The sequence below is a fragment of the Geotrypetes seraphini genome, chromosome 6, assembly GCF_902459505.1.
Source record: "Geotrypetes seraphini chromosome 6, aGeoSer1.1, whole genome shotgun sequence".
NCBI lineage: Eukaryota > Metazoa > Chordata > Amphibia > Gymnophiona > Dermophiidae > Geotrypetes > Geotrypetes seraphini.
In genome coordinates, this window is record NC_047089.1 from 227,939,858 (window position 1) to 227,964,691 (window position 24,834).

General features: G+C 48.1%; 1 protein-coding gene across 6 annotated transcripts in view; it reads right to left on the reverse strand.

Annotated features, from left to right (window-relative positions):
* SCAF4 (SR-related CTD associated factor 4) overlaps positions 1–24,834 on the reverse strand; it is a 375,178-nt gene that overhangs the window by 247,656 nt on the left and 102,688 nt on the right. For 4 of the 6 annotated variants that reach the window (XM_033949802.1, XM_033949803.1, XM_033949798.1 and 1 more), the window contains exons 6-7: positions 12,132–12,197; positions 6,083–6,222 (exon numbers count right to left, since the gene is read on the reverse strand). In XM_033949802.1, coding sequence (XP_033805693.1) covers positions 6,083–6,222; positions 12,132–12,197 — 206 coding nt within the window. The remainder of the gene's footprint in view (positions 1–6,082; positions 6,223–12,131; positions 12,198–24,834) is intronic. The other 2 variants (XM_033949800.1, XM_033949801.1) reach the window with 1 other exon arrangement.

The following is a 24,834-nucleotide window of genomic DNA, read 5'->3' on the forward strand; positions in this document are numbered from 1 at the left end:
TAAGGTAAAAGGCAAGAACTACATAAGGCAAAGTAAAAGAAAACAATTAAGGAAAAAACAAGAGGGAGGGCTGCTGTAAGTTCAGTAGTATTTTCACTCAATTGCCCTTAAAAGGACAGTTAGGCCTCAAAGGCATCACGGAAGAGAAATGTTTTTAGCTGTACCGAGCCTCAACCCCAACCCCCAGGACTAGAATTTGAACACCACAAGAAGGGCTAAAGTATATACAGCCGACACCGTGTGCACTCTAAAGAAATGCAATTGGTGTCCATACAGCCTCGATAACACTCCTGATCAAGCCAAGGAATGATCAAATAGTAGGGGAAACCACAAGCTCCACAGTTCAAGCAGGCTGGCTGAGCAGGTCCCCTCAGGATTCACCTGTCAGCTGCAGACCAAAGTCTGCTCCTCTCATGCAGGCTATGTAGTCACCGAAGCTTTACTGGAATGCAAAGATTTGCCGAAAAAACAAAAAAAAAAACCAAAAAATCAAAGTTGCTCCTGCAGGCTTGCTTACAGAAGTAATAACTGACTGGGGGCAGCAGAGAGCAGGAAGGAGGAGATGCAGAAATCGGTGATAATTATCTCCTGCAATGGACTCATGGGAGCAGATGGAAGACCCTTGGTTCAGCATACCATCCCTATTGCACTGGAAACAACTATTTATGACAAAACTGCAGAAAAATCCCGAAAGGAAGGCCCAAAATTTGGAAAAGTTTGACATGCTTTGAGAGAACACAAACTCAGCTTCTCAGCTCCACAGAAATCTAAGAACTGCAGGTCCTGCATGCCGACATTGAGCGGGAAGACACCAACACACAAGAAGTAAGGGTGGTCCTTAAAATTTAAGTGATAGTACACTTTTGACTGTTTGTACTGGGTTCTGTGGATGGCGTCCCATTTTGGCACATTAGCACCAAAACTTGCACACTTAACTTGCGGCACACTATATAAAATCAGGGGGTTATGTATTACTTTGACAACAAATCTACCCATTTTACCATGCAAATAGGCTTTCCTGGATTTGAAGAAAGCAAAAGCATCAGCATAGAAGGGACCCCACCCAATAACGTTGCCTCATCTTTCAATCTTATTCCCCAGCTAGTGTGACAAGAACTAATGGAAGATATTTATGCTTATGATAGCTTAGCACTTGTTTTAAGGCAGTGTTTCTCAACCTGCGGTACGCGGGCCGTCTGTTGGGGATACGCAGGCTGGCCACCGCCCGGGATCTCTCCCTGCCTCTCACCCACTGAAACCGCAACTGCGTCCCATTTCTCCCTGCCTCCCCACCCATACAGCAACAGGGACGGGTCAGGCACAAGCAGCTGGCCCACAAGCCTTCCCCGATGTCAATTCTAACATCGGAGATGAAGTTCCAGGCCAGCCAATCGCTGCATGGCTGGCCCGGAACTTCCTCTCCGAAGTCAGAATTGGTGTCAAGGGGAAGGCTTGTGGGCCGGTCGCTTGTGCATTTGCTGCACGAATCTGGCCTGTCCCTGTTGCTGCGTCGGCATCAGCAGGGGAGGAACGGAGTGTATCAGGTGGGTTGGGGAAGCAGGGAGAAATCTGCGGTGGCATGCAGGGAGAGAGGAAGAAAAAAATTGGGGTAGGGAATGGAGTGTGTTGGGTGGCAGGGGGCAGGCAGGGAGAGAGAAAGGAAAAGTTGGGGTAAGAAATAGAGTGTGTTGGGTGGCAGGGGGCAGGCAGGGAGAGAGGAAGAAAAAGTTGGACTCATGGAGGGACAGAAAGAGATGTTGGTTGGGGAATGGAATGAGGTCTGGAGAGGAAGCATGCAGAAGGAAGAAAGAAAGAAATATTGGATGCACAGTCAGAAGGAAGTGCAACCAGAGACTCATGAAATCACCAGACAGCAAAGGTAGGAAAAATTATTTTATTTTCAATTTAGTGATCAAAATGTGTCAGTTTTGAGAATTTATATCTGCAGTCTTATGGTTTTGCACTATACTTGTCTATTTCTATAGTTGTTACTGAGGTGACATTGCATATTTTAAAGTCATCTGTCTTGACCTCTTTGAAAAAACCTGAATATAAATGATAATTAACATTTTCTGTGCATATAGTGTGCTTTGTGTTTTTCTTATTTTGTGGTTACTATTATGTATTAAGCTTATATTGTGTATATGAAAAATGGACGGAAAAAATTGCATTACAATTAGTATTATTATTATGGGGGTGGAGTCAGAGGCAGAGTTTGGGCAGGTCAGGGGCGGGGGTACTCGGTTGGTATTTGTTAGGCTTAGGGGGTACCGTATTTTCGCGGATATAACGCGCACCAGTGTAAAACGCGCACAGGGGTATAGCGCGCAGAAATCAAGATGATATGTACAAAAACTTTTCTATACCGCGCTCAGGCATATAACGCGCATGATGCCCGACGCTCCTTTCGCCCGCCCTGACTTTCCGTGCGCTGTCCCGACTCTCCGTTCACTCCCCCTGACTTCCGTGCACTGCCCTGACTTTCCGTGCGCTGTCCCGACTCTCCGTTCACCCCCCCTGACTTTCCGTGCACTGTCCCCCCTTGAAGTCCTGTCCCCCCTTGAAGGTCTGTCCCCATCCTGAAAGCCTGATGCCCCCCCCGACGTCCGATACATCCCCCCCCCCCCCGCAGGACCACTCGCACCCTCACCCCGAAGGACCGCCGACTCCCAACAATATCGGGCCAGGAGGGAGCCCAAACCCTCCTGGCCACGGCGACCCCCTAACCCCACCCCGCACTACATTACGGGCAGGAGGGATCCCAGGCCCTCCTGCCCTCGACGCAAACCCCCTCCCCCCAACGACTGCCCCCCCCTCAAGAACCTCCGCCCGTCCCCCAGCCGACCCGCGACCCCCCTGGCCGACCCCCACGACACCCCCACCCGCCTTCCCCGTACTTTGTGTAGTTGGGCCAGAAGGGAGCCCAAACCCTCCTGGCCACGGCGACCCCCTAACCCCACCCCGCACTACATTACGGGCAGGAGGGATCCCAGGCCCTCCTGCCCTCGACGCAAACCCCCCTCCCTCCAACGACCGCCCCCCCCCCAAGAACCTCCGACCGACCCCCCAGCCGACCCGCGACCCCCCTGGCCGACCCCCACGACCCCCCCACCCCCCTTCCCCGTACCTTTGGAAGTTGGCCGGACAGACGGGAGCCAAACCCGCCTGTCCGGCAGGCAGCCAACGAAGGAATGAGGCCGGATTGGCCCATCCGTCCTAAAGCTCCGCCTACTGGTGGGGCCTAAGGCGCGTGGGCCAATCAGAATAGGCCCTGGAGCCTTAGGTCCCACCTGGGGGCGCGGCCTGAGGCACATGGGCCAAACCCGACCATGTGTCTCAGGCCGCGCCCCCAGGTGGGACCTAAGGCTCCAGGGCCTATTCTGATTGGCCCACGCGCCTTAGGCCCCACCAGTAGGCGGAGCTTTAGGACGGATGGGCCAATCCGGCCTCATTCCTTCGTTGGCTGCCTGCCGGACAGGCGGGTTTGGCTCCCGTCTGTCCGGCCAACTTCCAAAGGTACGGGGAAGGGGGGTGGGGGGGTCGTGGGGGTCGGCCAGGGGGGTCGCGGGTCGGCTGGGGGGTCGGTCGGAGGTTCTTGGGGGGGGCGGTCGTTGGAGGGAGGGGGGTTTGCGTCGAGGGCAGGAGGGCCTGGGATCCCTCCTGCCCGTAATGTAGTGCGGGGTGGGGTTAGGGGGTCGCCGTGGCCAGGAGGGTTTGGGCTCCCTTCTGGCCCAACTACACAAAGTACGGGGAAGGCGGGTGGGGATGTCGTGGGGGTCGGCCAGGGGGGTCGCGGGTCGGCTGGGGGACGGGCGGAGGTTCTTGGGGGGGGGCGGTCGTTGGGGGGAGGGGGTTTGCGTCGAGGGCAGGAGGGCCTGGGATCCCTCCTGCCCGTAATGTAGTGCGGGGTGGGGTTAGGGGGTCGCCGTGGCCAGGAGGGTTTGGGCTCCCTCCTGGCCCGATATTGTCGGGAAGTCGGCGGTCCTTCGGGGTGGGGGTGCGAGTGGTCCTGCCGGGGGGGGGATGTATCGGACGTCGGGGAGTCGGCCGGGCAAGAGGGCTTGGGCTCCCTCTTGCTCCGATCGTGGATGCGGGTGCGGGTGGGAGCGCGTGCGAGCGGTCGTTCGGGGTGGGGGTGCGAGCGGTCCTGCTGGGGGGGTGAATCGGGCGTCGGGCGGGGTGGGAACTATGTTTAAAAACTTTTGCATACCGCGCTCAGGTATATAACGCGCGAGGGGTATGCGCGGTACGTAAAATCACGTATAACGCGCGCGTTATATCCGCGAAAATACGGTACTTGACTTAAAAAGGTTGAGAAACACTGTTTTAAGGTACTGTTTACAGTTTCTGAGGCTTCTCCTTCCTCATAATAGAAACATTTTCTATATCTTTGGTTTTAGAATTAGAAGATTTTTAGAAGCACATTTTAGTGAAGTAAATAATTATGATGTTTTACTTATATCATAAATGGCACAGGAGGCATTACTCAAACATTATGCTGGGACTTTACTCACTGGCCCCTGGGGCAGCTGCTCCAATTTCACTTTCTATTCCCCTTCCCACATGAAGGACAGACCAGCATCTGAATACCAAATGTTTCTTCCAGGAACAAGTCGAGAAGCCAAATGGAACATGATTCAAGGAATTTTTTCCAACACTTCATGCAAGTGGGGAAGTCTCAAAAGATAGGAAAGGATAAGCCATATTCATGGGAAGAGAGAAAGGTGGGAAGAGGTATGTTCGGTGAGAGTGTAACTGGGAGAGTAGAGAACAAGGGAAAGGCAATTTGAAAGAAGCAGTTCCTTAACTGCTATGTTGCACTGTATCTAGATTTCTGTATACAGTGGTACCTTGGATTACAAGCATAATCCGTTCCAGGAGCATGCTCGTAATCCAAAATGCTCGTTTATCAAAGCGAGTTTCCCCATAGGAAATAATGGAAACTCGCTTTGATACGTTCCCACCCCCCACCCCTGATAACTGGCATTGCTCCCCCTCCCCCCGCAAAGCCCCCTCGCTCCAACCAGCACCCCCTCCCCCCCCCCGAACAACTTAAACTTACACACACCCCCGTCTGGCGCCGGCACGCAGACACAGATCGTGCCGGTGCCTAGAAGATCTTCCGGCTTCTACCTGTCTTGAGCATGCATCTGCGCATGCTTAAGGACTTCTAATTCTCCCTCTCGGCAAGAGGAAGAATTAGAAGTCCTTAAGCATGCGCAGATGCATGCTCAAGGCAGGCAGAAGCCGGAAGATCTTCTAGGCACCGGCACGATCTGTGCCTGCGTGCTGGTGCCAGACCGGGGGGGGGGGGGGGGTAAGTTTAAGTGGTTCAGGCGGGGGGGGTGCCGGTTGGAGCGAGGGGGCCTTTGTGAGCGGGGGGAGCGATGCCGGTTACCGGGGGGGGGGGGGGGTGCTCGCAAATCAAGTCAACACTCGTTTTGCGAGTCAAAAGTTTGCCGAGTGTTTTGCTCATCTTGCAAAACACTCGCAAACCGGGTTACTCGCAAAACGAGGTTTGACTGTATATTGAAAAAGGAAGCATTGCTTATCCCATTGTAATGCTCTGGATTCTTATTTGACAAGCTTATTTCTCTGGCCCATTTTGGAACTGGTTTTTACCATTTTCTCCCATACTAAGTTTGATCTTGTTCCTGTTCCATTAAATGTTTGGAAACAAACAGGAGAAACTGCCTTCACATCAGTGGACAGTAAACAACAAAGGTGACCAATTGGTGTTCAGTCTCTTTTATTGTAATGGACTCCATTACAATAAAAGAGACTGAATACCAATTAGTCACCTTTTACAAAGGCACATTAGGGCCTTAACATGTGGAATAGCGCGTGCTAGCTGCTACCGCCTCCTCTTGAGCAGGCGGTAGTTTTTCAGCTAGTGCGCACTAATCCAGTGCGTGCGCTAAAAATGCTAGCGCACCTTCGTAAAAGAAGCCTTAAATGTTTGAACAATTATTTAGCACTCCAGGGAGTCAGGCAGTAACCTCCCAACTTCTACTAAACTGGAAAGAATAAAAACACCAATAGTAAGTAAAATATGAGATGCTAAAAAGTGTTGGCTTTTTACCTGTTGGCCTTGTGTTGTCTGAAACAGCTGGGCCACAGCTGCAAACGCATCAGAATTAGGAAGCTGTGATGCAGTAGGTATCGAATTATCATCGACTTCAGGTGGCTCAACTTGAATATTTGATGGTGGTGGTGGTGAACCTAAAAAGAAATCACCACAATGAACAGCAAATTTTTTTTATCATTTATATCAATACATTACGAAACATGCGCTACTAAATTATATGTACTGCTTGGAAAAAAGTACTTTGACTTTCCTGAAAATGTTTTAGATTATATGAAGATAGAAAGATTAGGTTCATACCTCAATAATCTTTCTTGTAGGTGTGTCTAGTAGTCCTGAACCCGCAAGTTGCTTGCAAATGATATCACTCATCTTTCAACTCCACCTCCTTCCCAGCAGGCTTGCTCCTGCCACCTCAATTCGTACAAAAGCAGTCAAGAACCACTGTAATGGAAGACATTACCAGAAGGGGGTAACAGTGAGAACACTATACTTCTGTTCTGATTTGAAACACTTATAACATCATCAAAATTATACAAAACCTTGTGCAACCAGCACTAACATTTATGAAGCTCATAGCTACTTGCATGTCCTGCGAAGAAGCAGAAAATCAGACAATACCACCCCCACCCACCCACCCCTTTTTTTTTTTTCCCAAGCTTAGCTGAGAGAAAGAAAGTCTTCAGTCAGACACAGACTGAAATTGAGACCAAAGACAGGCGAAGCCCCCTCATGGGGCGGGACTTCAGGACTATTAGACACATCTACATGAAGATTATTGAGGTAAGAGCCTAATCTTTCTTTCTAGTGCAATGTGTCTAGTAACCCCAAATGCTAGGGACGTACCAAAGCAGTCCCCTGAGTATAGGGCAGGACCACTGAGCCTGCCTTTAATACTGAAGACTCAAAAGCGGCATCCTTCCTGGCTACCACATCTACTCTATAGAACCTGGTAAAGGTGTGAAGAGTAGATTGTCGCTGCTCTACAAATCTCCCATGGGGGAGATCGCCTGAGCCTCTACCCATGATGAGGTCACCCCTCTGGTGGAGTGTGCCTTCAATGCAATCGGCAACTGCTTACCACAGCCCACATTTGCTGAGGAAACTGCCAATTTAATCCATCTGGCGATCAAGGCCTGGGACACAGACCTGCCTTTCTTAGCATGATTGGGTAGAACAAAAAGATGATCAAAACTCATTGGTAACTTTGAGGTAGCGAAGAAGCACTCTCATGACATGACAAATGCAATATTTTGTCCTTTTCCTTTGACCCCATAGGCCAAAAGGCAGGCAAACGGATTTCCTGACTGACATGGAAGGCAGAAACTACTTTCAGTAGAAAGGACAAGGAATGCCTTGCTTCTGTAATCATAAGAAACTGCTCCCTGCAAGAGAGAGCGTGTAGCTCAGACTCATCTCGCCGACATAATTGCCTCCAACACCACCATCTTGACCATCAGTTCTAAGAGAAAAGCCTCCTGTAAGAGCTCATCTGGAGCTCCACTGAGACCTTGCAAGCATGTGCCACAAAGGAAGCCTGGCTGCCACTTTAATTCCTAAGACAACAGTTTCAAATTGCCTCTTGAGAACCACATCTATCTCTTGGTCCTCAGTATCCTTCAACGTCACACCTCCTTCACAGGCAGGGAAGTCTGCTTGGTGACCTGTGCTACCAGCTAATCCACCTTTGACTAAACAAACAACGGTTGAAAATCCAGAGCCATGGGGTAAAGCTTGGCCACTCACAGAGACCCCTCTGGAGACTCCCAGTGGTCAGTGACTAGTTTTGTGATGTCAGGATACAAAGGGAAAGAACATGGTTGGAGTCACTGAGCCACTCATAATTGAGCACATAGGGCAGGAATAGAATCTGGCAGAAATTCAAGCTGCAATTCACGCAGCAAATTAGCTATTAAGCCCGGGAACTCTGATGCCTTGAACAGCTGCTGTGCTTTAGGGTCTTTCTCCTGGTCCAGGACCACCACTGATTCTTGTCTGCTGGTCTCATGCAAAGAGCCAGACTCCGCTAGGAAAACTGTGTCCTGTGACAATAAAGGCATGGAATCAGACCTTCCATCTTCCCAGTCAATGTCAGACTAGACACCCTGGATCCAGCTCTGTATCCTCATCTGCACCTGGCACAGGCTGAGGACTAATCCCCGGTGCCGCCCTCCACTGTTGCACCTTCAGCAGAAGCTGGGGAACCCCAGCAATTTAAATAAGCATTCCACCTCAGACTCACAAAATCAAGGTGAATCCTTGCACAGGTCTCGATGATTCTGGCAGAGACTCCCTGAAGGTCCTCTTGGGCTCTACAGCATTCATGCATCTGCGCTTAGCATCTCATTTGGAGGCTCTGGAAAGGGCCTAACCCACCCACCCACCACCACCCCCCACCACCCCGAGATCAAGCTTCCTGCATATCCCCAGCCTTGGAGGACTCAGAGGAGGCTGAGCCCAAAGCTCCTGCCCCTCCCCTGCATGCCCTGCAGTACACGAAAAACCTGACATGATACAGGGGTAAAGCCTGAGGGATCATCCCTATTGCAAAACTGAGGGATTTCGAAGCATATGGAGGTTTTAGAAAAAGAGATTGTTTAAAATACAAGATGGCTGCTGCTAGTGAATTCACTCTCTTGAATTTCAAAAACCACAGGGAAAGCTCTGACCTCAGAAACCCTCAAATTTCACTTTTCCAGAATCCCCCCTCCGATTTTCACCATAGGTTATAATAGGATTACTCACTGTGCCATGTGGGTATGCCTGCCTCAGCTCAGAAGCGCAGCTGGAACAAATGGAGAAGAATTCTGCCTTACAAGCTCCCACTAAGAATTTTGTCTTCGGGCTACCAATCAGACTGATGTTAGACTGAGCCTCAACCACCAGAAACTCTTACCATGAAAGGGGAAGGACCACTCAGCTGGCCTATTAATCCTGGACAAGCTGAGAAGGAGCCAAATAGCCTGCGCTCAAACTCCTGATAAATCGGGAATGCGATCAGCTACTCAGGGGATGGCTCCCGAGCTCCAAAATTATTACAGCATGCTGGCTAGACAGGTTTCTCCGACGGCTGATCTTGCTATCAGCAGACTTTCGCCACATACATCTGCATCTTCTTCCAGGCAGAGGACTTAACAAGAGAAAACCTCTGGGCACTGAGCATCCAACTTAAAATGGCAGGGAAAAAAAATCTGAAAACAAAGCTGCAGAGCAGATCAGACACCCATCTGAGCAACTTGTTTGCATAAGAAAAACTGAGAGGGCAGGAGCAGCCTCCTGGGAAGTAGGTGGAGTTGAAAGATGAATGATATTCTGTAAGCAACTTGTGGGTTCAGATTAGTGCTGCCCGATTCAGGAAAAAAAAAAAGTTTTGATTTGATTCAGCCCACTGAATCGATTTTTCAATTTTATTTTCCTGCCCAATTGGGTGTTTTTTCCAAGCATCCTGGTGGGTTTATTTTATAGCCTTTTCACCCTCTTTGCCTTCTCCTAACCACACTGGTGCTGTGGTGTAAACAAAATAAAAACAAAAAAGAAAGACTTTTCCTTTCTCTGTTAAATCCTAGCTCACATTTGCGGTCTAACATCAGCTCTGGCAGGATACACGTTTCAAATCTGACATATTGTAATCACAAAACAGAAAATAATTTTTTCTACCTTTTGTTGTCTGGTCATTATTCAAATCTTGTTGGTCCAAGGCTCTGGTTGTCTTCTGATAACTTGCTTGCCAGGGTCTCCTTTCTTCTTGCTAACCATCCATCTTCTACCCTGTCCTCCCCTTCCGTTTCCCTTCACTCCCCCGGAGGTCTGGCATCTTTCCTTTCTTTTGTCTCTATCCACAGATCCACCTTTTCTCAACTACCCTTTCATCCAGCATCTCTCTCTCCTTCCCCACCACCCCAGGGTCCACCATCTCTCCATTTCTGTTCCCAACTACCCTCCTATCCAGTATCTTTATCCCCCTCCACACCATTCCTTGTGTCCAACTTCTCTCCCTTTCTGCTCCTTCCTTCCCTAAATCCCATTGTCCATCTCTCTCCGTCTCCTGTTTTTAGACCCATTATTTATTCCCCCAAAGTCCAGCATATGCACATCTCTTTGAACCCCCTTTCCCTCCCTCCGTGTACTTCTACACCAGGGCCCCCCGAAGGCCTGCACCACCCTCCCGAAGGTCTGCCTGTGCCACCATCCCTGAAGGCTTGCACCGCCCCCCTTGAAAGCCTGCAACCCCTACCCAGACTACCCCACCATGCCCTGCCCCGCCCGCATGTACCCATTTTCTTATTTACTTCTTGCTTCTCTATTTCTACTCTTCACTGTTCTCTTTCTCCCACCAGACATTTTTCTCTGCTTACTCCATCCCTCTCTCCAAATACTCTTTATCATCTTTCCAACCCTATATTTCTCTTCCTGTTTCCTTTCTCATTCCGTACTCCTTTCTCATTCAGTACTTTCTCACTCCTTCAAAGCCTATTCCTATTGGCTCTTCACTCCTTGCCTCCTCCCCTCAGCTCTCCTCTCAGGCTGATTGAGGCTGCCTACACTTGATGTCTTTTTTTTTTTTTTTTTATCATGCAGCAGAAGAAATGTTTAAATATACTGTACTTCCATTTGGTGCTGCTGTGGGTCCAGGCTCATGGCAAGAGCTGCAGGATCCACACAGAATCCTCCCTGCCTTCCCCCAAGCCGACCTGCCACCGATTCCATCTCCCGTCACTCACCCCTTGCTCGCCACCACTCGCCGACTCCATTAACACCCCCCCCAGTCCATAAGCCTTCCCCTGACGTCAATTCTGACGGAGAAGAAGCTTATGGGCTGGCAGCGTACAATCGCTGCACGTGCCTGGCCCTTTTGGAGCAGCGGCAGTAAACGAAATTAAATGGAGCCGGGAGGACTGCAAGCAGATGGGCCACAGTGCAGGCAAGCACCAACAGCAGCATTGTCTGCTGAAGCAGGGAAGATGTACACAGAACCACCACTAATACCTGCAGCTTCCTAACCCGGGCACGATGTGATGTCATCATAGCAGTGCATCTGGTCCCCCTGAACTCCTCAGGCCCAAGGCACATGCCTACTGGGCCTACCCTTTAATCCGGCTCTGGATGCACGGGAGGCTGGGGGGGAAGCCGGACACCAGCACTTCCTGGCGGACCCTCCCCCCTCTAAAGCAGGAGCAGCGGCAGCCGGCCAGCAAGAGGCAGTGCTGCCACTCCTGCTTTAGGGGGTATGGGGGGGAGTGTCAGTCACCGAATTGGGAGGCTAATTTTTGTTATTGTTGTTTTAAATCGATTTGAATTGTGAATCGGGCAGCACTAGTTCAGATGCATAACCCTAGTGTTCAGGACTATTAGACACATTGCACTAAAATATATATTTAAGAAAAGAATATTGATCAATGTAAGGTCACATATCAGCCTAGTTTCTATCCTTAGTATTAACATATAAGAATTGTCATACTGGGAAAGACCAAAGGTCCATCAAGCCCAGCATCCTGATTCCAACAAATGCCAACCCAGGTCCAAAGTACCTAGCTAGATCCCAAATAGTACAACAGATTTTCTGCTGTTTATCCTAGGAATAAGCAGTGGATTTCCCAGAGCCATCTAAATAATGGCCTATGGCAGGCCTGCACAACTTCGGCTCTCACCAGGCCAGATTTTCTCCAATGAATATGCATGAGATCTATTTGCATGCAATTTCAATGCATATTAATTGGGGAAATCCAGAAAACCGATTGGATTCGGCCCTTGAAGATCGGAGTTGTACAGGCCTGCCTATGGCCTTCTCTTTTAGGAAATTATCCAAAGTTTTTTAAAACCCTGCTAGCTAACTGATTTCGCCACATTCTCCAGCAACAAATTCCAGAGTTCAATTAACGTAAAGTTCTAAGCTTTTGGAGAATTTTTTCAGGAAAGAAAGTAAAAGGAAGGTTTAAGAACATCATTTCTACCCAAGCACAATCTAAGCATAACAATTTTACAAATTATATTGAACAGGTATTTTTCTAAAATGTACAACCATTTTCTTCACAAGATGCACACATACCTTCATTAGATATTACATTGGGTTCAACAACAGGCATCTGGTGGTCTAAGTGAGAGGTCTCACAAACTGCAAAGCATAAAACAAAAAAAATCCTTACCCCTTTTAAGTCAATCAAGTATTTTAATACTTGTTCATGATTTGACAACAATTCTAACATTGGAACAATGAAAGGACAGAATAGAAACTCAAACTTCAATGGCAGACCAAAGCTAAAATCATAAGTTAAAAGAAGACATACTAGAAAAGGGGTGGACAACCACGGTCAGAGGGTCACAACTCAGTCAAGTTTTCAAAGCTTCCACAATGAATATGCAGATCTATTTGTAGAGTGGAAGCAGTATATGCAAAAGCACAGTTACTTACCGTAACAGGTGTTATCCAGGGACAGCAGGCAGCTATTCTCACATATGGGTGAAGTCACCGACGAAACCCGGATGCGGATAGCCTCGCAAGCAGACTTGCTTGTAGAAATTAGAAGTTTTGAGTCAGCGAGTGCCTTCCCGCGCAGGGCGCGTCTCCTCAGTTCAATCAGCTAGCAGAGAAGCCAACCAGAGGAGGTGGGTGGGTTGTGAGAATAGCTGCCTGCTGTCCCTGGACAACACCTATTACGGTAAGTAACTGTGCTTTATCTCAGGACAAGCAGGAAGCCTGTTCTCACATATGGGTGACCTCCAAGCTAACCAGGATGGGATGGTGGGAGTGTTGACACTTAGGAGAATAAATTTTGTAATACTCTCTGGCCAAAATGGCCATCCCGTCTGGAGAAAACATCCACACAATAGTGAGATGTAAAAGTATAAACCGAGGACCAAGTAGCAGCTTTGCAAATTTCCTCAATAGGTGTAGATCTGAGGAAAGCTACTGAAGCTGCCATTGCTCTGATTTTATGGGCTGTGACTCAACTCTGTAGTTGTAATCCAGCCTGGGCATAGCAGAAACAGATAGAAGCAGCCATCCAGTTGGAGATGGTACACTTAGAGATTGGATGTCCCAACTTGTTTGGATCGAAGGAGACAAAAAGTTGAGGAGCAGTTCTTTGTGGTTTGGTGCGTTCCAAATAGAAGGCCAAAGCACGTTTACACTCCAGAGTATGAAGGGCTGATTCTCCAGGGTGAGAATGAGGCTTTGGAAAGAACACTGAAAGAACAATGGATTGGTTTAGATGAAATTCTGAAACCACTTTAGGTAGGAATTTAGGATGAGTACGGAGGACCACCTTGTCATGATGGAAGACAGTGAAAGGTGGATAAGCTACTAAAGCTTGCAGCTCACCGACTTGTCGAGCAGATGTGAAGGCAATGAGATACACCACTTTCCAAGTGAGATACTTAAGATGAGCCATAGACATTGGTTCAAATGGAGGCTTCATCAATTGAGAAAGAACAACACTGAGGTCCTAAACCACTGAAGGCGGTTTGAGGAGGTTTGATATTGAAAAGTCCTTTCATGAATCTGGAAACCACCAGATGAGCAGAGAGGGGTTTCCCTTCAATAGGCTGATGGAAAGCAACAATTGCACTGAGATGGACTCGTATTGATGTAGACTTGAGGCCAGAGGTGGATAAGTGCAAAAGATAATCTAGAACAGAAGATAAGGAGGAATGTTGAGGCTCCTTATCATGAGAAAAACACCATGTAGAAAATCTAGTCCATTTTTGGTGATAGCACTGCCTAGTGGCAGGCTTCCTAGAAGCCTCTAAAAAGGGTCTTACGGGTTGAGAAAACTGAGGAGGAGTTATGTTGAGAGGTACCAAGCTGTCAGGTGTAGAGACTGCAGGTTGGGATGAAGCAGAGGTCCAAAAACTGGTAGAAGATATGGCTCCCTGCTGCTGAGTTGAAGTAGAAGGGAGTACCAAGGTTGTGTCAGCCACCGAGGAGCAATCAGGATCATGGTAGCATGAGTGTTCTTCAACTTGACAAGTGTCTTGAGAATGAGAAGGAACGGAGGGTATGCATACAGGAAAAGATTTGTTCATTCCAGTAAGAAAGCATCTGCGTCGAGGCGATGAGAAGTGTATATCCTGGAGCAGAACTGAGGCAGTTTGTGATTGTGGGGAGCTGCAAAGAGATCTGAGGTGTTCCCCACTGCGAAAAAATGTGATGAAGGGGCGAGGAATGGAGTGTCCATTCGTGAGGTTGCAGAAGATGACAAGTTGTCTGCCAAGCAATTGTTCACCCCTTGAATGTAAACAGCTTTTAGGAAGGTGTTGTGACGTATTGCCCAGTTCCAAACCTTCAGAACTTCTTGACAAAGGGAGGAAGATCCCGTCCCTCCCTGTTTGTTGACATAATACATGGCGACTTGGTTGTCAGTCCGAATGAGGACTACCTAGTCATGAAGATGTTTAAAAGCTTTGAGAGCATTGAAGAACATAAGCAATGCCTCTGCTGGGTCAGACCTGAGGTCCATCGTGCCCAGCACTCCGCTCACGTGGCGGCCCAACAGGTCCAGGACCTGTGCAGTAATCCTCTATCTATACCCCTCTATCCCCTTTTCCAGCAGGGAATTGTCCAATCCTTTCTTGAACCCCAGTACCGTACTCTACCCTATTACGCTCTCTGGAAGCGCATTTCAGGTGTCCACCACACGTTGGGTAAAGAAGAACTTCCTAGCATTTGTGTTGAATCTGTCCCCTTTCAACTTTTCTGAATGCCCTCTTGTTCTTTTATTATTAAAAAGTTTGAAGAATCTGTCCCTATCTACTCTCTCTATGCCCTTCATGATCTTGTAAGTCTCTATCATATCCCCTCTAAGTCTCCTCTTCTCCAGGGAAAAGAGACCCAGTTCCTCCAATCTCTCAGCGTATGAAAGGTTTTCCATCCCCTTTATCAGACACGTCGCTCTCCTCTGAACCCTCTCGAGTAACGCCATGTCCTTTTTAAGGTACGGCAACAATATTGGACGCAGTACTCCAGATGCGGACGCACCATCACCCGATACAACGCAGGATAACTTGTTTCGTTCTGGTTGTAATACCCTTCTTGATTATGCCTAGCATTCTGTTTGCCTTCTTAGTGACCGCTGTGCACTGTGCCGTCGGCTTCATTGTCATGTCCACAATTACCCCCAAGTCCCTTTCTTGGGTACTCTCATTTAATAACATCCCTACCATCGTATAGTTGTACCTTGGGTTTCTGTTTCCCACATGTAATACTTTACATTTCTCAACACTGAACTTCATCTGCCATCTCGTCGCCCATTCCCCTAGTTTGTTCAAGTCCCTTTGCAATTCTTCGTAGTCTTCTTTAGTCCGAGCTCTATTGCTCTGAGTTCCAACAGACTGATGTGGTACTGACGATCCGTACTGGTCCAGTGGCCTTGAGTACGGAGACTATCGCGATGAATGCCCCAAGCGTAGGTTGAGGAATCTGTTGTGAGGACCTTCTGATGAGGGGGCGTTTGAAACAGTAAGCCTCTGGAGAGATTGGAAGTAAGCATCCACCAGCAGAGAGACTGTTCTTAAGGAAGGAGTGACTGCAATGTGTCGAGAAAGTGGGTCACAAGCCTGTGTCCACTGAGATCCCAGGGTCCACTGAGGAATTCTGGGGTGAAGTCTGGCAAAAGGAGTCGCGTGTACTGTGGAGGCCATGTGACCTAGTAGTACCATCATGTGTCTTGCTGAGATAGAAGAGTGGGAAGACATTGCATGATAGAGTTGAAGGAGAGCTTCCAGACGTTGTTGCGGAAGGAATGCTCTGAGTTGGATAGTGTCCAGAACAGCTCCAATGAATTGTAGATTTTGAGAGGGCTGAAGTTGTGATTTGGGAAAGTTGATTTCGAATCCCAAACTTTGTAGGAACCACGTAGTCCGTTGGGTTGCTACAATAACCCCCTGAGATGTTGAATCTTTGATGAGCCAGTCGTCTAGGTAGGGAAATACCTGAAGACCATGGTTCCATAGAGCTGCTGCTACCACTACAAGGCACTTGGTGAACAGTCTGGGAGATGAAGCCAGGCCAAAGGGCAGAACTCTGTATTGATAATGCAAATTCCCCACCCGAAATATGAGAAATTGACGGGAGGCCAGATGAATGGGAATATGAGTATAGGCGTCCTTGAGATCCAGAGAGCATAACCAGTCGTTCTGATCCAGAAGAGGATAAAGGGACGCCAGGGACAACATTCAAAATTTTTCTTTGATTAAAAATTTGTTGAGAGCCCCGAGATCCAGAATGGGTCGCAGATTGCCCATCTTCTTCGGAACAAGGAAGTAACAGGAGCAAAACCCCCTGTTCTGCTGTTCCAAAGGAACTGGTTTGATGGCATGGAGACAAAGCAGAGCTTGAGCTTCCTGAAGAAGGGCAGTCTGGGATGGACTGGAAGGATATTCTCATGGAGGAAGCTCTGGTGGAATCTGAGTGAAATGAAGAGAGTATCCTTCCCTGATGATTGACAGCACCCAGAGGTCGGATGTGATTGTCTCCCATCGGTGGTACAAATGATGGAGATGACCTCCAGTGGGGGGAAGATAGGTCAGAGACAGAACTGTGGAGGTTATGCTCTGTTTTAAACAGTCAAAAAGGCTGCGTAGCCTTAGGTGCAGCAGAAGGTTGAGATTTCTGTTGCTTCTGATTCTGCTATTTTTTGAGAGGCGGACGAGTGTAAGGAGCCGCTCTCTGAGCAAAACGCCTCTGGAAAATTGGAGGAGGCCGTGCAGGCTTGGCAGGAACTGGCTTAGGCTTTGGTCTGACAATAGAAGCATAGGATTTTTCATGTTCAGACAATTTCTTGGTGGCTGCCTCGATAGATTCATCGAAGATGTTTTTGCCCGCACAAGGAATATTAGCCAAGCGGTCCTGAAGATTAGGGTCCATGTCAATGGTGCGAAGCCAGACTAGGCGGCATATTGCTACAGAACAAGCAGTCACCCTGGCGGACAATTCGAAGGCATCAAAAGAAGACTGAAGTAGATGTAATCTGAGTTGTGACAGAGTAGCTATGACTTCTTGAACTCGAAGTGCTTTTGAGTATCTAAATAGCTGAGAAATTTTGGAAGAAGTTCAATGAGGAACTTGAAATAAGTGACAAAATGAAAATTGTAATTGAGGACTTTGGAGGACATCATGGCATTTTGGTAGAGGCGACGTCCAAACTTGTCCATGATTTTTCCTTCCCTTCCAGGAGGAACGGTAGCATAAACCTTGAAAGGATGGGATCTTTTCAAGGAGGACTCCACAAGCAGGGACTGGTGAGATAACTGCGAATTCTCAAATCCTTTGCAATGTAGAGTTTTATACCTGGAGTCCAACTTGCCTGAGACAGCAGGAATAGCATAAGGAGTCTCCAGGCATCGGGTAAAAGTCTGAGACAAAAGCTTGTGAAGAGGAAGCTTAAGTGACTCTGCAGGAGGTTGAGGAAGATGCATGACTTCGAGATTCTCCTTAGCGTATTTAGAACCAGCATCCAATTGAAGGTCCAGGTCTGCAGCCATCTGACGAAGAAAAGAAGAGAAAGATAGCTGATCCACTAATGTCTTGCCTCGAGGAGGACGTCAAGGCAACCTTGGTCGAAGATGAAGTTTTGGCAGGAAAATAGGCATCAAAAAAATAAGGAGACATGGACGAAGCAATAGAAACCGCAGAGTCCTCGAGGTCTGGAAGCGGAGACCTCGATCGAGGAGTCGGTGGTCTAGTAGAGCTGGAAGGTGTAGATCGAGGCTTAGTTGAAGAAGGACGCTCCTTGGAAGAAGAGCTATGCCTGGAGGTATGCCTCGAGGAAGGCCTAGATCGACGACAAGAGTGGTGCTTGGAAGCAGATCTCAAGGATCGAGGAGACTTCGCCCCGAAGATGGAAGCAGACATTGCTACCAGGGAATGCATAGGGCTAGAAGTTGTAGATCAAAGCTCAGGAGCCTTGGTGGAGGAATCTCGAAGCACTCCCAAAGACTCCTTGTATGGAGTGTGAGGATTCCTGTTGAGGCACATGCAAAGAATCTGCACCTTGCTTCGAGTGCATAGATGCCAGACCAGACACTCGCAGAGACTCTGCTCCCTGCATAAAGTGTGAAGCTTCAGCCGAAGGCATAGGAAGAGGCTAGACCTCGCGGGAGTCTGCAGAATGCCCAGGCTGGATTAGAATAGCTAGCTTCAGTCCCATATTAGTGAGGAACTGAATGAATTGCTTCTCTAACATGGTCTGGAAAGAAGCCGGCAAGGATGGATCCGCGTCTGAAATCAGACCACCTGCTTTGTCTGGAGGTTCCAAAGTGGCAATGGATATGTGCTTCGACTTGGAAGTCTTAGCCACCTTGATTACCACCGCTGGAACTTTCTGCTGAGCTATCTGACCTGAGGATGCAGGGGAAGATACAATAGGTGTAGTGGATGAAAGAGCCGCTGCAAACGAGGAAGGTCTGATGAGGCTCGAGGTCGGAGTCGTGGAGGCAGGAGTACCCTCAGTCGAAGGTGGAACCGAGGCTGCTTTCGAAGTCAAGAGAGTTGTTGAAGAATCCATCCCAAAAAGCTTCTCCACTAAAATCAGACGACGTTTAAGGGCTCAAGGTTGAAGAGTACCACAGCGCTCCCACGAATTCAGTTGATGGTCCAGCCCAAGGCACTTGAGGCACCAACGGTGTGGGTCCGTGAGGGAAATCGCACGCTGGCACTGGCTACACTTCTTGAAGCCCGTTGCTGGCCAGGACATAGAAGGAAATATAGCCGCCGCAAAGTCGAAGCCCATGGGCTGCAGCCAAGCGGCCTGCCCCGGCAGTCGAGCGGAAGAAATTCAAAAAAAATTTTTTAACTAGAAAATAAAAGAACACAGCGATTCGTGAAGAACATAAACACAAACCGCGGTGAGAGAAGGCACAAAGTAACAAAGTTCAACGCAGAGAGTCAAAGACTTACTTCTCAGCTCCGCGGAGAACTGAGGAGACGCGCCCTGCGCTGGGAGGGAAGGCACTCACACATGTGCAGTGCGGCTGACTCGAAACTTCTAGTTTCTACAAGCAAGTCTGCTTGCAAGGCTGTCCGCATCCGGGCTCCGTCGGTGACGGATAGGCTGCCTGCTTCTCCTGGGATAATCAATTTTATGCATATTCATTATAGTACTCTTGAAAATCAGAATGGGTTGTGGTCGAGGACCATGGTTGCCCCCCCACCCCCGTACAAAAATGCCAATGCACAGAATCTTGCAGAAACAATCCTAATGTATAGATTTATACCGCCTTGCAAGCAGATGATCATACTTCTTCCCAGTGATATCAGCAATATAAGCAGATATGCAGCATAAACACTTGTTAGTGTACTCATGTTAATGCAAGGAATAAACCCTCTAAACCAGTGTCTCACAAACTTAGCGAGCCAAGGCACGCTAAATTGGCGGTTGTGGCTCAAGGGCACCCGGAAGTGTGTGGATGTCAACGTGATGATATCACGTGCCTGCATGACATCATCATGTCAAAGTCTGCGTATGTGCAGAGGCCCTCCAAATGGGGCCCTGAGCTGCCGCAGGGAGGGGGGGTGCTGAAAAAGAGGAGGCTGGTGGCGGCTGACTACCTACAGGATGTGCCTCTCGCCTTGAGAAACATGTCCATCAGCATGGATTTACAAAGGGAAGGTCCTGCCAATCCAATCTAATCAGCTTCTTTGACTGGGTAACAAAAAAACTGGATAAGGGAAAGTCCTTGGATGTAGTGTATCTGGACTTCAGTAAGGCTTTTGAGTGTCCCACACCGTAGATTATTGAACAAGATGAGCTCGCTGGGACTTGGAAAACATTAACTGCATAGGTTAAAGACTGGCTCAGCGGCAGACTTCAAAGGGTGGTGGTAAACAGAACTCCCTCCAAAACGTCGGATGTGTTCAGTGGAGTACTGCAGGGCTCGGTCCTGGGTCCAATCCTATTTAATATCTTCGTATGGGATCTACCTCAGGGACTTCAGGGTAAAATTGCATTATTTGCCGATGAAGCTAAATCATGTAATGTGGTAGGCGGAGGTACCGTATCCGACAGTATAACACAGGACCTACTTTTACTGGAGAAATGGTCTATTTGGCAGCTGAGCTTTAATGCCAAGAAGTGTAAAGTTATGCACCTTGGTAGCAGAAACCCTTGCAGAACCTACACTCTGAACGGTGAGACCTTAACTAGAACTGTTACAGAATGGGACCTGGGAGTAATCATTAGTGAAGATATGAAGGCTGCCAATCAAGTGGAGAAAGCTTCATCCAAGGCTAGAAAGATGATGGGTTGCATCCGGAGAAGTTTCGTCAGCCGTAAGCCCAAAGTGTTAATGCCGCTTTACAGGTAATGGTGAGACCACATCTGGAATACTGTGTTCAATTTTGGAGGCCACATTATCGAAAAGATGTGCTGAGAATAGAGTCGGTTCAGAGATTGGCCACTAGGATGGTCTCGGGACTCAAGGATCTCCCATATGAAGAACGGCTAGGTAGGTTGCAGCTATACTCTCTCGAGGAACGCAGAGAGAGGGGAGACATGATAAAGATGTTCAAATATGTTACTGGCCGTATGGAGATGGAAGAAGACATCTTTTTCCTTACAGGACCTACGGCGACAAGAGGGCATCCACTAAAAATCAGGGGTGGGAGATTTCATGGGGACATTAGGAAGTATTTCTTCACCGAAAGGGTGGTTGATCATTGGAATAATCTTCCACTCCAGGTAGTAGAGGCCAGCAACATGCTAGATTTTAAGAATAAATGGGATAAACATGTGGGTTCACTTCGAGGAATGCTTAGGGGGGTGGGTTATTCGAGTGGGCAGACTTGTTAGGCAGTCGGCCCTTTTCTGCCATCATACTCTATGTTTCTATGTAGGCAGGCAATCGGTGCTGGCACTTCTCCTCCTCCTCCCTGGCATCTCGCAGCACACCTGAAATCTCATGCGGCACACAGTTTGAGATACACTGCTCTAAACAGCAAACAGAAAACCTTAGAACAAGGTATCCCAAACTAGGGATTCATGATTCAGAAAAGCCCATACGGGTGCTCCTGTTCTGTCATTGTCCTATGCTGCCGGGGAGTTGGGCGCTTTCTGCAGCTATACAAATTGGTGGTGTTTCCACAGAACCTCTGAGCAACCTCTGTAGGTTAGGATACACACTGAATAAGAGTCTCAAGGACTTTTGTTTCTCTCTCCATCCTCTTTCTGGAAAGGAAATCCACACGCACACCGACTGAAGTTAAAACCTAAAAACTGTGCAAATTACAAAGCAGTTTCAGACCACTCAGGAAAAACATTTCTCCTTCCTTTTCATTCTGCTAGGCCAGTCCAGAATGATGTACAGGTAGTCGTCGACTTACAACCTATCCAAGTTATGACTGTTCGACCTTACGACATGACTTTCACTCTCTGAAATCTCGCGATAACATACGCAGGGGTGTTGCCCAATGTGAGTTTTTTGGCGATTTCATGCAGTAAAAATGACAACAAAGAGGAAATTGTCTATATCCATTCCTCAGCCTTCCAAAAAGGAAAGAAAGGCCATAGATCTAGACACCTAAATGATGATAATAAAACAGTATGAAGGAGGAAAGAAAGTGAATGTGATTGCATGTGATCTAAAGTTATCACACTACTGTGTCTACTATTATAAAGGACAAAAATAGAATTCGTGAAGCTGTGAAAGGTTCTGCTCCTTTGCGGTAAACAGTGATTGCGAAGCAACGTACTGGGCTCATCCATGAAATGGAGAAATTGTTAAACATTTGGATAGAAGATCAGATTCAAAAGCGGACGCCCTTAAGCCTCTTTACAGTACAGTCAAAGGCTAGAAGTCTGTTTGGGACTTTAAAGGAGAAGACTTCAGTCAAGAATTTGTGGCAAGTACTGGTTGGTTTAAGAGGTTTAAAAATAGATTCCAGTTGCATAATGTTCGAGTGACTGGAGAAACAGCAAGTGCGGATGAGGAAGGAGCTAAAAAGTTTGTTGATAGTTTAGAAGAAATAATCAAGGTAGAGGGTTATATGGCAGAACAAATTTTGTATGTGGATGAAACAGGATTATATTGGATGCGGATGCCAGGACGCACTTACATCCACAAAAAAGCCAAAAGCATCCTAGGATTTAAAGCACACAAGGATAGACTCACTCTACTGCTTGGAGGGAATATCAAGCTGAAGCCCTTATTAATTTACCATTCTGAAAATCCACATGCATTTAAGAATGTGAACAAGCACACTTTGCCAGTTTATTATAGATCAAGCCGTAATGCCTGGATGAACCAGGCTTTATTTGAGTTGGTACAGTAATTGTTTTATTCCTCAAGTGTGTGAGTACTGTTTGGAGAAAGGAATCCCCTTCAAAATTTTACTGTTGCTTGATAATGCACCTGGACATCCACATCACTTAGCTGATCTCTATCCCAATGTGAAAGTGTTATTTTTGCCCCGAACACTACACCACTTATTCAACCGATGAGCCAAGGGGCGATTGCTACTTTGAAGGTAAACTATCTCAGAACCACTTTCGCCCAAGCCATAGCTGCTATAGATGCCGCCCCTGAACTATCACTACGTGACTATTGGAAACAGTATAAAATTCTTAAGTGTACAAAAAAAATCTTATTACTGCTTGGGACTCAGTGACAGAAAAGTGTATGAATGGTGTATGGAAGAAGTGTGTTAAGCGCTATGTGAATACCTTTGCTGGATTTAACAGTGAACAAGAACTTGATAAGATTCATGAAGAAATAGTGAAACTGTCAAAAGACCATTCATTGGAATGTGAAATGGAAGATGTTGAGGAGTTGTTAGACCGGGAATCAGGGGAACTTACGAATGAAGAGCTGAGAGAATTAGAAGAAGAAAGAGTGGCGGAAGAAAAAAAATAAGAGAATTAGAGAAAGACCAAGAGGATGAGGCGCCACAACGAATGTTCACCACAAAGGGATTGTCAGAAGGTTTATCTCTACTGAATAAACTCCTCACCCATTTTTGAAGACATGGACCCAAACACTGAACGATTTGCGAGGACTGAACGGATGGCATGTGACACATTTCGTCCTTATTGCGAAATTTATGAAAAGAAAAAAAAGCAAACAATTCAGACGAAGCTCACTATGTTTATGAAAAGAGCAACTCCACCCATCACCGGGTCTGCAGCCTCGCCTGATGAAGGAGATATTGACAATCCGTAGCCAAGCACCAGTGGTGCCATGACTTAAATGTACCGTATTTTCACGCATATAACACGCGCGTCATACGTGTTTTTACAAACCATACATAACCTTGCGCGGTATATAAAATTTTTTTTACATAGTTCCCACCCCGCCCGAAACCCGATTCATCATCCGGAAGGACCGCTCGCACCCCCACCCCGATGGACCGCTCGCACTCCCACCCGAAGAACCGCTCGCACCCCCACAGTCTCCCCCCCCTCCCCCATGGAGAAGCTGTCAACCTTGTTTCCGGATGCCAGTGAGCCCAGCTGTTTCCTCTGCCAGCGGTCCTGCCCCTTCTCTGAGCCCTGCGCTGCTTCCTCTTCCGGCGGTCCCGCCCTTTCTCTGATGTCAGAGAAAGGGCGGGACCGCCGGAAGAGGAAGCAGCGTCCCCCTCCATGGGGGAGGGGGGGGAGGCTGTGGGGGTGCGAGCGGTCCATCGGGGTGGGAGTGCAAGCGCTGGGGGTGCGAGCGGTCCTTCCGGATGATGAATCGGGCGTCGGGGGGGGGGGGGGCTTCAGGCTTTCAGGATGGGGACAGGACTTCAAGGGGGGACAGGCAGACCTTCAAGGGGGGACAGGCAGACCTTCAAGGGGGGACAGGACTTCAAGGGGGGACAGGCAGGACTTCAAGGGGGGACAGGACTTCAAGGGGGGACAGGCAGACCTTAAGGGGGGACAGGCAGACCTTAAGGGGGGACAGGCAGGACTTCAAGGGGGGACAGGCAGGACTTCAAGGGGGGACAGGCAGGACTTCAAGGGGGAACAGGACTTCAAGGGGGGACAGGACTTCAAGGGGGGACAGGCAGACCTTCAAGGGGGGACAGGACTTCAAGGGGGGACAGGCAGACCTTCAAGGGGGGACAGGACTTCAAGGGGGGACAGGCAGACCTTCAAGGGGGGACAGGACTTCAAGGGGGGACAGGCAGACCTTCAAGGGGGGGACAGGCAGACCGAAGGGAGTGAAAAAGCTATAAAATAAACCCACCAGCGTGTCAATGTGTTGAGAGGAAGATATGTTCTGGGAAATTCTGCTGAGAAAACTCCGGGTCCATTTCCACCCCCCAGTTACCGTAGTCCACTCCACTGAACTGGTTCACACACTGAGTGGTGTTGTGCCTGCGTAGTTGTTTTGGGATCTCTTCTAGTGGTTTGTCAGTATCTCCTTGTGGTCCAAGGAAGGAAACTTTGTTAACCTTAGCATTGACCTTCAGAATATATTTGTGTGGCATTAGGCTATGTAGTGATCGAAAGAAAAAAACAGACCTTTGCACATTTTTGCACTATATGGTGGGTGTATGAGGAGATTCACATTTCCTGCACAGCTAAGTCCTTGTGAAGTTACCTTGTTCTTTCTGTATTTGACATCTAGCAAGGTCTCTGTTTGGAAGGAAAGATTTAAGTTATGGTAAAAGCAGATAGCGTTGCTGGTTTTAAAAAGGTTTGGACAAATTCCTGGAGGAAAAGTCCATAGTCTGTTATTAAGACATGGGGGAAGCGTCTGCTTGCCCTGGATCTGTAGCATGGAATGTTTGCTATTCTTTGGGTTTTGACCAGGTATTAGTGACCTGGATTTGCTAC